Source organism: Malus sylvestris, chromosome 4 (assembly GCF_916048215.2).
Source record: "Malus sylvestris chromosome 4, drMalSylv7.2, whole genome shotgun sequence".
NCBI lineage: Eukaryota > Viridiplantae > Streptophyta > Magnoliopsida > Rosales > Rosaceae > Malus > Malus sylvestris.
In genome coordinates, this window is record NC_062263.1 from 22,487,353 (window position 1) to 22,501,623 (window position 14,271).

At 33.6% G+C, this 14,271-nt stretch overlaps 1 protein-coding gene and 1 long non-coding RNA gene across 2 annotated transcripts; both read right to left on the minus strand.

Moving 5' to 3' along the window:
- Positions 1–242: 242 nt before the first annotated feature.
- On the minus strand, positions 243–3,353 carry LOC126618335 (glycerol-3-phosphate 2-O-acyltransferase 6-like). The gene is made up of 2 exons (XM_050286363.1): positions 2,620–3,353; positions 243–1,266 (listed from the first exon to the last, which is right to left on the minus strand). Exons 1-2 carry the CDS (start codon positions 3,235–3,237, stop codon positions 370–372), a joined length of 1,515 nt encoding a protein of 504 aa, XP_050142320.1. The 5' UTR covers positions 3,238–3,353; the 3' UTR covers positions 243–369.
- A 3,839-nt stretch (positions 3,354–7,192) lies between these two features.
- LOC126618337 (uncharacterized) lies at positions 7,193–11,978 on the minus strand. Its single transcript, XR_007621658.1, has 2 exons — positions 11,778–11,978; positions 7,193–7,617 (listed from the first exon to the last, which is right to left on the minus strand). It is a non-coding gene; the product is annotated as an uncharacterized LOC126618337 (long non-coding RNA).
- Positions 11,979–14,271: the final 2,293 nt, after the last annotated feature.

Genomic DNA, 14,271 nt, shown 5'->3' on the forward strand with positions numbered 1-14,271 from the left:
CAGGAACAAACCTTTTAGTTTTCCAGTTTTCCAGGTGTTCATAATTTTGTCTCTATGTTTTGAAGTTGGCTTTTTTTACGAGGCAAGTGCCTTATATTTCACATTTATACCAGCCAGGTAGTCACCTAATCATCTTAACTAGGTCCTGCCCTTGCCACCACCACCATATATGAAAGTGCTAGTGTAATGTACACTTGCATAAAAATAATAAGGTATAATATGGTAATATACTTTTTATGGGATTTGTCACAATCAGTTTCATTGTTATGCGAAAAAATAAACCTTGAACATATTGGAAAACAATAGAGAATTCATCATCTTCATGATGGAGGTGATTAAAAATAAAAATTAACTTGATCCCATGCTTAATTAAACTTTTTGCTTTTGCTTTTCCCTTTCTTTTTCCTTGTTGGATGATGGAACTCTGCCATCTGTCCCTGCAAGTATGCTATACTTGTCTTTCCTAGTTAAATTTGTGCACTCAAACCCTAAAGTTCCAGCCAACACCCTCTGGATATAATTTGCAACTTCAAAGGCAGATTTCCCACCTTTGCAAGTGAGCTCCGACGGGAGCTGGTTCAAGAACGTAATCTCGTACGTCGGCATCGGATTCATGAACGCGAAGTAAGGGTCCAACCATTTGTGTCCTCTAACCGTTGTCCCATGAAATACACTTTGTTTTGTGTTGATTGCAACAGGCACAATTCTATCAGTGAGCTCAGCAAATAGCGCACTAAACCTCAACAGAAACGGCTCCCTGCACGTAGTGCCTTCTGGGCAGATCACCAAGTCGCCTTCCTCGAGCAAACGCTTGATGTTCGCCGCGTCCTTCTCTCTCTCCCTTGACAAAGCCACGGCCTTAATCGGAGAAATTAGTTCTGTAAATTTGCTAATACTATATGTGACACAACTGATTTTTCTTCCTAGGGCAACTGCCAGGACAACGGGGTCTAGGACCGTACGGTGGTTGCAAATGAATAGGACCCCACTATGACCTTTCTTGGGCGGAGGGGGAGGGGTGCCCTTAACTATAAGGTTAATCCCTAGGAGTTTGTAGTTATATCTTGCAATTCTCTCAGGCAATGGGATGTTGGTGTAGACTCTGAGGACTGCGAGGAGGATACCAATCGGCATCCATAGGAAAGTCAATAGAGCAACTATTGGGGTAGGTCTCTGGACTAATCTGCCCTCATGAAATATGACTGGACTGAGAAGCTTGTTTCTTGGTAGCGGCTCACATCTAGTCCTTTGGACCATGTAACCTTCCTGCAATTAACAAGTCAACACAGTTTAAAACGGGAATTTAGTTTCTGAAAATTTTGACTCATGTGGTTAACATCAGAAGAATTTTAAGTCAAATTGTCATTGAACAGAACTTAGTTGGGATAAAAAAAAAGAAAAAAAAAGGGTAATGCGATTAATATGATCAAACATGGTCCAATAATGTATACTTGCATTAAAATAATACTTAAAAGAGTTTTACAATATTCCAAAAAAATGTCATCTTACACTGTCTTGTCTTCAGACAAATTGGGCGTCACATATATAGAGTGCTGAAAACTACTTTTTTAACTGGATATACAACTTGTGGTGAAAGGAAGCTTGGGAAGTCACAAGGATTGCGCTAACTAAGTAACTGTTTCATGTGGGACTTAATTGAATTGAATAAAGAGAGTGGGTTGGGGCATGAAGAGCGTATGGGGGTTGTCAGTTGGACACAATGTGAAATAAATATGATTTTTGTGCTTTACAAGTCACAAATTAGAAGGACAAGGACAAGGATTGTCTGCCTTCCTGTGTTCTTCTGTTTTGTGTGGTCACAGTTAAGCCACGTCAACATTTTATATTATTTTTTAGAGAGATAATAAGACAAAAATAAATAGTAATATAAAATGTTGATGTGGCTTAACCTTGACCATATAAACAGGAGGACACGGGAGGGCACCGGAAGTGGGAGGGTAGACAATCCTTGTCCAAATTAGAAATCAAGGTTAAAAGAATCAGAATACCAGTTAAAAAGCATGGGGATAAATGGTACCCAAAAAACTCACAAAAAGACAATGAGAGGCTACAAGAGGTTAAAATCGTTCCTCCAAATGCAGAGTGCCGGAAACACGGTTCGGTACACTTAGTATCATAATGTAAGTGGTTGGATACTTAAAAAAAAAAAAATTACAACTACTTGTATTATAACACATAATGTACCAAACCGTGTTTCTGGCACACCGAAACATTTCTCAAAACTGCATGGATATTGTATAGTAACTAAGTAACTCATCATATTGGTTGATACTAAGGTTCTCACCAAACTTGTAATAAATCTAGGTGAATGGGCAGTGACCCTTTTTAATTTGTACCCCTTATTTCAGCTAACAAACAGCTCACGAAGTTCAACCTTAAATGCTCACAACAATAAGAATAGAAATAAAAAAAATAAAGGATAATTTTATCGGCACTTCTAAAATATTATCGTGCATTTTTTTAATACAAAATTTTCGCTCTGTTTTAATATAGTTGAGGGCAGAATAATTTTTTAGGAATATAAATAACAGCTCTTAATAAAAAAATCAAAAAAAAGAAATTAATAGTGAGTACTGAAAATTTCATTTTATAATATACCTTGCAAATGGACATGAAATCATGGTCGGTCTCTCTATCTCCCAGTCCCAAATCAGGCAAGTTTGTACCAAACTCCTTGAGAACTGCCTCTCTTTTGTGCTCTCCAACTAGAACACCTGGTTTACTCACAAACCCAGTTGCCCTCCCAGATTTTGTTGCTTCCAACTCAGTGCCAAGAACTTTATCAGCTCCTAGATAAGTCTTGACAAAAGGTTCAACCAAAATTCTAGGGTTTGCTGTGATTATGTAACGCTTTCCGAATGAGTTGAACACCTTCCAGGTTTGCGGGTGAACGTCTTCGGCGTAAAATTTCGGAAGCACGGAGCGTGACACTATCTCAATGTCCTTCATTTTGAGACCAGCAAAGGAAATGAAGATCAAGGTTTTGATTGCTATGGACTCTGAGAAAAACAAGTAGGTGAAATAGACAAATGGGACTGATAGTAATAAAACTAGGCCTCTTAGGAGACTACCAGCTTCAATAGCTACAAGCATGAAATATGGGAAGGCACTGCGTGACACAAGGAGTGTGCCATCAAGGTCTGCTGCCACGGTTTGGTTTGATCTTCCCTCGGTGCTACATCTCGAAATCGGCTGGAAACGACGCTGTGGCCCCATGGCAACAAGAGAGAGAGGGAGGGAGGGAGGGGGAAGGAGAGAAAGCTTATTAGGTGGGTTTGTGAGTTTTTGTTTTAGAGGGAGGGGGGTGTTTGAGATTTATGTTATGGAGAGGAAGGTAGGAGAAGGGGTTTAAAAAGGAAGGAGAGAAAGTTGGCCATGATGTTAATTCCTATATTGCCATGAAAATATTATGTGGTTGCAAAATGTTAAGCGATTGAGTTGATTGAATTTTTTTTCTCCTCAATTTGGGGAATTCCAAGTGGAGTTTTTTTTTTTGGGATGTGCTATCCACACACCCTATTTTACTTTTCACACACTCTTTGTTAATTCATGTTCGTTGATCTTCTTCAATCCATCCGATCCGACGGCCGAAAATTAGAGGGGTGTGTGAGAAGTAAAAAAGGGTGTGTGGATATCACACCCTTTTTTTTTTCTTCTTTTCAATACAACAACATTTTACACAAGGACGGAAGAATAATAATGTAATATCGTACTTAAAAGTAAAGAGAAGGACGATTAGACTATTATACCAATAATTAGTGAAGAGGTTAATTAAAGAAAATTATTATTTGCATTTCAAAAAATCTCATTTTACACTCTTCATAAGTTTATTTTTTTTTTTTCAATTATAGAAAATTTGGAGTTCAAAGTTATTATACATATGCATATAGATGGAGATAGAGAGAGATTTTTTTGGCGTATAAATTAGGGGCAGTTGGTGGGAGTAGTTGGAGGTGGATGCCAACACCAACATTTTACATTGAATTGGCCTATTTTTCAGTTTATAGGCGCCGGCCTCCTTGCTCATTAAAGCTCGGCTTATGACTCACTTCTCTGGTAAATAAGCTTGCCTCTTTATTTGGGTTGACTTTCATTCGCGGTCAAGTAAACACGTATTACAACTAATTTCTATATGCTTTTTTATGCGAAATTTTAATTAGTGAATTTCATATATCTCAATTCGATCACTAATAACTAGGATACTAATTAATTAAGAACTGAATATAACCTAAACACTTGTGAGTAAGTGACAAGAAGGAGAGTTAATTGGCTTAGATTTACAAGGCATATTTGCAACAAGTTAATAGCAACTACTTTGCAGCAAATAGCAACAATTCAAATTAGAACTGAATATATTACTTCTACTTTTGTACTCTCCTTGAAAGTAAATGCTGGGACCTTTACCCAAAGGTCCACCGTTTAGCTCGTTTTGCTTTGTATCAGGTGATGTTAGAAGCCCATCCGAGGAACCTTCTGCTTCAATTCATGATGTTTTGTTCGAAGATACTGGTTAGGAGTAGAAGGAGACGAGAGGTACTTTATTACGAGTTTGATTCTTTCTAATTACTATGAGCAAGAAGAAGGTATAGGTTATACTAGTAGCTCGACAACAAACTCTCGAATCTTAGTTTTTTTTAGCTGCCCTAAGCTAGAGGAGAGTAAGACTATAATAGTAGTTCGGCGACCAAACCTTTATGTTTGTTTGATTCACCTAATCTTTTATCACCTTCCACTTTTTTTCTTTTTTCTGATTCCAGTTTTTACTTTTTACTAGATTGCTTACTTTTTCTTCAATAAGCTAAAAAACAAGCGTTTCTTTGTTAACTTATCCGTTTGTACTTTTTTTGCTTTTGGTGTGTGTGTGTGTGTGTGTGTGTGTGTGTTGTAGTTTGAGTATGTCTGTGCACATAGAGATGCACGAAGCTGGACTCATGGAATTCTATATTGCATAAGTTTCCATGTGGTAGATATCAACATTAACCAAACTCTCATTCTCTTTCACTCCGTCGGTCAATCACACGTATTATTTGCCAAAAGACAATCTGTCATTTCTCTCTCAAGAAACAGATAACTTGAAATCAATCATACCCATATGAATGATTCCACAAACGGTTGAGGATTTTGTTGTTGAGATTAGCTAGGAAGCCTTTGGCTCTCCAGACTTCAACATTTAATAAACAGCAGCTGGCTGCTGCCAAACTACATTGTTTACCAAGTTTCCATGTGCCGGCAGATATTCAACTTCCTGGACAATTTTGACGCGGCCATAATTAATTAATTTATTAAACTGGTAAACTTTGAGTTTAAAATGTCCAAAATAAGGAGTAAAAATATACTAAAAATTACTTCACAAATAGTTCATATTTCACGGACTTGGATTGTATGCCCTCCTATTTCGGTGCGCTTCCCGTGCCCTCCTGTTTTGTGTGGTCACGGTTAAGCCACGTCAATATTTTATATTATTTTTTTTATAAAAATAATAAAACAAAAAGAAATAGTAATATAAAATGTTGACGTGGCTTAACCGTGACCACAAAAACAGGAGGCACGGGGAGGGCACCACAATTAGAGGGCAGACAATCCAAGTCCATATTTCACCACAAGGCACAAAATACAATGAATGTTCTCGGGCAATTTTCTCAAAGAAAATGAGACTATATGTTATGTTATAATCAAGGAAGAAAATATCGGTAATATCGGAAATATCGGTAGTCCGAAAACACGGAAATATCGATGGAAATATTGGGATAATATCGATATCGATAAAAATTACATGGAAACCACGGAAATTGTAAGAAAAGCTTGGAAATTTTTAATGGAACTTTGCAGGATGTTTATTTAGTCAATTATCTATTAGTTTATCACAAAAAATTGGAATGAAATGCATTGCATGATGGATTTAACTGATTTAAGTTGATTATATAGCGAGCTGGCAAACATTGTGAGTGTAGAAAATATGTAGTAATTAATGAAAGAAGTTTAAACACACCACAATCATTTATATATAATTAATTAGTACAATATTTGGAGGTTTTATTTAGGATATTAAAAAAAAAAAAGGGAAGTGAATAAAATGATAAAGAATAATGTGCCGAATTTGACACTGGTTTTCCGGCCAAACCACGGCGAGTTGGCCGGCGTGCAAGGTATCAATCTCTTCGTCTCATCGAGTAGTACAACTTTCCTTTTTGTTTCATTCAATTTCGTTGAGTATTGAAAAAGTTATACTCATTTGAATCTTACCCAGTTTCCGGCGACCTCGATGACTTTCGAGGAATTTGCCGGCCAAACCACGACAATTCAGACGTCTTGTGAGGTACCATTCTCTTCGTCTCTTCGAGGGCTACAACTTTCGTTTTTGTCTTGCTTGATTTTGTTGAGTTTTGACAAAGTTATGGCCGTTTAAAGTGGGTGTGGATTTCCGGCCGAAATTCCTATTTTCTTCCTTGGTTGAGTCCCACATCGCCCATGTGAGGGCAGCGAGCAAGCAAGAATGCCTTTAAAACCCACATTCCCAAGCTGAGAAAAGCATATCTTGGTTGGCCTTTGGGCTATGATCAAGTGTAGTATGTGTTGAGATTTTTCAACATTTTAAAGTATTTTTTAATATTATATTGCGATATTATTGATATTTTGACGGAAATCATTTGGATAGTTAAAAAAATATTGAACTTTTGAAAAAACGATAATATCGGTGAAATATTGCCGATATTATTGATTTTTTCTTCCTTGTGGATAGTTAAAAAAATATTGAACTTTCGAAAAAACGATAATATCGGCGAAATATCGCCGATATTGTCGATTTTTTCTTCCTTGGTTATAATTAAGGAGACTTGGGACATCTGTTGTTTACCAATTTTTTGGGAATGTCATCTTTTTAGTTGGGATAGGATTGGATGGGAGACCTGGCATTCGTGTCTTATTTTTCGTGTTCGTGTTGTTTTCGTGTCATACCCGATATCTTGACGGGTCGTGTTGTGTAACACCCGTTAAAATAAACAGGTAAAATGACTTGACCCGAAATCGACCCGATATTATTAACAGGTAATATGACCCGACCCGTTACCCGTTAAGGAAAATATATTTTAAACCAATAAATAATCAAATGAAAAACATAATACTAAATAAGTATATACATACCGTATTATCACATCCAAAATATAAAACCGTATTTTTGTTTTAAGTATATATTTATATACCCAAAATAAGAGCATAATAAAAAAAATTAGAACATTACAAAATATCAAATGTTCAAAATATTTACAAAATTAAGGACATTGGAACCTTACATATTTTCTTCCGCACATCCGATTCTTTCACAAGATGGACACATAGTGAGGGTGGTTGTTGGCATATGCATGTACAAAGGTTGGTTTAATCTGTTAGTGTTTCACATAACTTCTTCAAGAACTCACAGTCTACCTCAGTTTGCTTAAGCTTTGTCCTACTATATCCTAATCGTTGTTTGGTACGAAATTATGAATAAGTTGTGGCATTTCTTGCAGCCATGGATATCATGGCTGAGCAATTTCCTGGAGCCTTCTCTGCGTATTCTCTACAGGTACTTCACTTTTCCCTTATAATTTGTTGCTGATGCTAAATATATTATAAGAGAAAGTCTAATTATTTGATAAAAAGGATCATTTTCAGTATAATATTGACATTCAAATGAAAAGAATGAGAAAATGCCTTGCGTGAAGAATGAAATCCAAATAACAATTAGCTCAAGAACTACAATCCAATTCAAATCGAAAACCCACATTAGAATTACATACCTCCAAATACATTAAACTACATACATCCCAATACATCCCAATTTGGGAAGGACTAAGTTTAGATTTGGCAGGTTTAAGCATAAATTAACATCAAAGGTTTAGATTTGGCAGATTTAAGCATCAATTAACATGAAACCTTAACAAAAACTAGAAGAAAAAAAAAACCCAAATCTGAAAACACAATTCTTGATCCAAATTCCAACTAAATTCAAAATTGCCTACTCATATTGAAATCCCAATCCCAATGGACCCAATCCCAGCTTTTCAATTTTTGGAGAAGTAGACTTACGATAGCAGTGTCGTCGACAACTGTGGTGTTGCCGAAGAGGAGAGGGTTACAAAAGTGGGGAGAGAGAAAGGGATTAGGGCTTTTGTTTTGATCAAATGGTAAAATTGGAAAATAATGGAATAGAGAAGGGGTTTTTATTTGTCCAAAAAAGTTCTAATAATATAAGTGAAACAGAATCCAATAGTACATATTTACTCTCATTTATCTTACGGCTGTTATTTAAGTAAAGTCTTTAATAGTTTTTTAATTAATGTAGAAGTGCAAAAAAAATATAGAAAAAAAATATATAAACGCTCGTAATGACAAGCTTTACAACTTTGTGAAAAGCTTAACTTTGAAATTCGCCACTATAATCATATAAATCATGTATCAAATTTAACCGCTGATTGTTGTTTACATTTACGCTTCATTTTTCTCATCAAATTTTGTTTTTTTTTCTTTTTCAGATTTTCTTTTTTGAAAATATGATATATTAGAGGATGCAGGAAGATGAACGGTTTGGATCGTTGATATTATGTTTAGAGTTTTATGGTTAGTAAAAATATTGCTTGATGTCTATAACATTTCTACAAACTATATGACCTAAACTCATATTTCAGTTAACCATAAATATCGAAATGTGATATCAAAGATCTGAACCGTTCATCTTCTTACATCCGCCAGATGATCATGTTTAAAAAAAAAAAGAAAATTTAAAAAATGAAATTCAGTAAGAAGAATAAAGCTAAATGACAATTGACGGTTAAGTATAAATTTAAGGTTTATGAATTATAGTGTTGGATTTCGAAGCTAACCCCTTCATGAAAGTTGTAAAGCTTGTCACTATGAGTGATTGTATATTTTTTTTTACATTTTTTACACTTCTACAATAATTATTATTAATTTTATTAATTTTTCCCTCAAATAAAAAACATTATTCATAAGGGTTTGGAGGATTTGAAAAATCTAAACAATAATGTAATTGTAACCATTATCTACTTGTGGAGGAATAATGATGAATCACTAGTGTTTATATATTCTTTCACATTTTTTCATACTTGTATGTATGTCTTCTTAGTTCTTGCCTATACAAATACTATACTGGTTTATTTTAAGGAGAAGTTAGGTTCTCATCCTTTTTTTTTGCTACTCCATTGATTAAAATCCTATTTATTTTCAATTTTTAATCAATGTCCTTGGGTATTAATAACATCATTAATTATTGCAATAATAAAATATTTTTTTATTTCTAAATATAATCATTTAATGTTAAAAATGTTACAATTAGTATATTTATATTTATGACTAAATTTTTTATCATATATTTTTAGTTTTTAGTTTGTACCCATTTTTAATTTGTAATTCTTTTTTAACTTGTACCAATTTTCCTTTCAGTTTTAATTTGTACCCATTAATTTATTTTTGTGCCCATATTTTTTAAAGTTTATTTGTATTTGTACCCATATATTTTTTTTATCGGAACTTTTTATTTTGCTAAATGTACCACTGCTAATTATATGTACCCATTCATGTAAAACTTTTTAATCTTAAAATGTACTCATTCTTAAATATACCTATTTGTTATATGTAAAATGTACCTTTTTTTTTTTGTATATAAAATCTATTCAAGTTTTTTCTAATCCATTTTTAAACTTATATGGGTACATTCTTTTTTCTTTGATTTTAAAATGTATCCATGTCAAGTTTAATCGAAGAAATTTATTAATGTTATTAAGCCTAATATCTTTGTTTTTTTTTTGTTGTGATTTTGAAGAATGTACCCATGTTTTAATCCAATAATTTTTTTGGTTAATTTTGATGAATGTACCCATGTACACACACACACACACACACACACACACACACACACACACACACACACAATAGTATATTTATATTTTAATATTTTTAATCCCACAAATTATGTTTTTTTAATTTAAAATCTCATTTATATAAACATCTAAAATTTCTAATTTTTAATTTAAAAAATATAGTAACGTACATAGAAATAAATTATCACATTAATTTTAGGGACCTCGATCAAAAATTAAAAACCAACAAGATTTCAATCAAAGAATATTCATAACTAAGGACTGCATCCAACGTCTCCCTTATTTTAATTTTGGAAACAACATGTTAAGTAAAATTTATCCTAGTAATGATAATAAGGAACTCTCATAATAAAAATAAATAATGACTAAAACTTAAAAAAAAAAAACTTATATAGAATAATAATACAAAACTATATATTTAATATAGAATATATTGTATATATTAATATGGCTATTGTATTTTATAATAAATCTTTTAGTAATTAAAGTTTAAAATTATCAAAATAATTTTTTTCTTAACGGGTCTAAACAGGTTACCCATATGTTACCCACGTGTATACCCGTTAACGGGTTCTTAATGGGTCACCCAATAATAACCCGATTAGTTATGGTGTTGACCCGAAACCCGTTATTTTCATGTCGTTTTCGTGTCGTGTCAGAAACTGCCAGGTCTAAGATGGGTACAAGTCTTGAATGCACAATATACCTAAAGAAAATTCTAACTAATATACAAATCTTGATTGCACAATATACCTGACTATGTACTATCCTTTATAGTTCATAAACGATACTCAAAGCATCCCCGACTACAACGAAAGTATAAGATCAAAATTTGCGTAGACAGGATGAGAATAATTAACTAATTAACTACGAGAAATTTTATTCTTATTGTCAGAATAATACTACCTTGATTTAACAAGAGAATAAATGAGAGTTTGTATTTGAAATGCAGTAGTTTGAAGAAGAAAACGAAAAAGTTTCATGCATAAGTACAGCTCTAGTATCAAAATTGTGGACAATCAACTGCCCACATTTAATTAGGGTTAAGCAGATTATCTATCAATTAGGGTTAAGCAGATTATCTATCTTCTTCTTAAAATTTAAGGGACTTAAATCTTTAACAGATTATTCTAAGGGTAATGTTAGGGAGACAAATTTTTTAAACCAAATTTGCAAATCGAATGGTATGGATGTAGATGATCAGATTATTAATTAAGTATCGATTAACGTATTTGTTTCTTATTAGTGACACGTCATTTAGTTTAAAAATTGAATCTCCCTATTATATATCCTTATTCTAATTCCATCACATATTGTAATTGGGTAATATTAGAGACTAAATTAATAGGCAAATTTTGCAAACTAAATGATGTGTTACCAATAGGGATGAACACATTTATCAACGCTTAAGTAATAATCCAATTATCAACTCCATGTCATTTAGTTTACAAAATTTAGTCTACAAATTTAGTTTCCCTAGGTAGACCAAATCTTTAAATCAAATTTGAAAACCAAATGATGTGTCACCAATAGGAAATAAATACGTTAATCGACACTTAATTAATAATCAAATCATCAATAACCATATCATTTGATTTGCACAATTTGAATTTTAGTCTCCTTAACATTACCCTTTATACTTATAATTACACATGTATTTCCCTCATATCCCCCTACTTTTAGGAACTTTTCATGGACTGTTGTAAATGCATGTCCATGTTTTCCTTTTAAGTTCTATAAAAATTAGACGAACACTACGTACCCACTTTTGAGAATGAGAATAAACCACATTTCCAACAAAGAAGAGAGTGTAAGAAAAGTTGTCACAATGCCAAGCTTAACGTTGTAATTAAATTAGTTAGTGAGTGGCTGAGTTGTTACCTGATTTGTAGGAGTGAGAGAGAGCTTACTTTTTTAAGCATGATCTCTCATTTGAAAAACCATTGTTGTAAAAGGATGATCTCTCAGCTAGTAAACCTTGTGCAACCCCTTGCTTACATTAAATTAGGCTTTTGAAAGATGATGGTAGAGACCATATGAGAGTCTAGAGCAATATGGAATTATTGTAAGCGCATTGCAATATCTTATACTCACAAGGCCAAACATCGGTAAATCAAGTCTGCGAATTTATGTATCCACCAATAAATCACATGTCGTTGATGTGAAAATGATTCTTAGTATTCAAAGGGGGAGACTCTTTATTTTAGTCAATTCATGTTTGGTCTGGGCATGTAGAAGCATGTGGTCTTGTTATATTCTTAGCCAACAATCCTATTCCATAGGCATCTAAAATAAGGTACTTGTTGGTGTTAAAAATGGGACAGAGTCGAACTTAGGTTAACACATGATTTACCTCGAGTGTTGTTTTCATTCTCTGTGTCATAGGAAGCTCAAGAGAAAGTATTCAAAATAGACATGCCACTATTGGAGGCTACCAATAGACAATGTTTGCTTAGTGATTTGTAGGTTTACGCTTAGATCTGATTCCTTAATCAAAGTGATAGAGCACCGAATGAGATGCTGATTTGGTTATAATTATATTCTTTTTTTTATGCCTATATCGAGGACTTGAAATCCAATGTTATGTATTTCCTAAGAATGTAAGTAGAAGAAAAGTGGAGAGAAAGAATTGAGTGTAATGGAGAAAAGTTGATTGGTGGTCCTTTCTCGGATTAGGCGGATTTTAGTTTTAGGTTCTATTTATGTTTTGTGTTGTGCCGCTTAGCAAGGTTGTAACGCTCCAGTGGGTTTTTGTGGCCTCGCTGTTATATCGGTGGTTTGATGTGGTCACGCTTTTAGCGCTGATGTTGTGTATGCTTTCGGTGCTGAATTTGTCGCGTTTATCATCTTGTATTGTTTGCACTTAGCTCTTGTGGTAGTTTTGCAGTACCTTGTAGGATGTTTAACTTATTTGTTAGTTGCGCAAATTAATCTTCAAACCAAGAGATTGATCATTGAAGAAGATGTTTTCATATAACACCCTTGTGTATTTGTTCAATTCGAATTAATGAAATCACTCTATCGTTGCTTGTAAAAAAAAATCTTCGACGATACCATGTACAAAGTTCATTCTTTTGTCAAAATGAAATCACCTACTACATCTACGTGCATATGCATGTAGATAACATTTCATATATATATCATTACTCCACATCTTAAGGACCCATGCCATGGCTAATTGCCTGAGCTACGTATGGATAAGGAAGAAATTATGAGAAATGGGGACCTAACATAACGAAAAGGGGGGTGCAAATTGTTGTCACATACCCTCTTATGGAACATAATTTAATATGAATGGATATTGATGTTCATGTCGTTTTCCCATCTCTAATTCTATGCAGAATTAATACGTTGCTTTAAAACATTTCATTATTGAGACTTCAAGGGCACATGTACATCCTTGCCCTTTCCCTCACCTAAATTAGTCGATCCGTTAATGGCCGACAATTTGAATGAGTAATGTCATATAATTTATTAAAAGTTATTTAAATAAATGATATTTCTAGTATTACCTCTTTAAATTAGATGTTTTGAGGTCATCTTCATAGGAAGAGTCAAATTACAATTGATGATTGATGTAATAATCTGAAGTCTTATGTCAAATTTTGTACTTCTTCAACCGAATTGTCAAATGTTATTTTCTTATGTAAATAGAGTTTTAAATTGTTGTAATTACTAAAATATTGTTGAAACAAAGTTTTCATAGATTGAAATGTTAGTGGAATAAGAGACCTACCATTAAAATGAATTAAAAATAAATTTGACATTGATGTCAAATTTGACTCCTAATCACAGAGTCTTCAGATTGGGTCAGCAAATAACAATTTGGTTAGATAGATTTTTTATGTCAAATATGCACAGTTGCATTCCACATACGATTTTGACATCTCTTTGGAGATGCTCTGACGTGAATAGATTAGAGCATCTTCAAATGAGATGTCAAAATGTTCACATTAGCAATAACGGTAAAAAAAGACATCACTAGTATTTTCTAACCAAAATGTCAATTCTTATATGGCATGACATGGAATGGCAACAGAGGAAGTTGCTGTCAAATTTGACAGCAACTTCTATTTTTAGTAATTAATTAATGCATTTCATAATTTTTAGTCTTATCTTTTATTTTAAAAATACTATTTACAACTGTTCGCTCCCTAAATCCGCCATGGGGCCTTGCGGGCAAGTCGGGGATTTACTGCACACACGAGATTGGTGGGTGCGGGCGTGCCACTACTAGATGCCGCTAGTAGACGGGATTTGAATGATTGAGGTTGCGCCTTTTGATTTCAAATCAAGAGATTGTGCCATTTGAGTGGGAGTTGCTCAAATTAAGGTTCTTTGTTTGCCTTAAAAATAAGGACTTTACTTATATGAA

Coding starts and splice junctions, on each gene's coding strand:
- LOC126618335 (XM_050286363.1), bottom strand. CDS start 3,237: ATGGGGCCACAGCGTCGTTTCCAGCCGATTTCGAGATGTAGCACCGAG. Junction 1,267..2,619: donor ATTTCATGTCCATTTGCAAG/GTATATTATAAA, acceptor TGTTAATTGCAG/GAAGGTTACATGGTCCAAAG.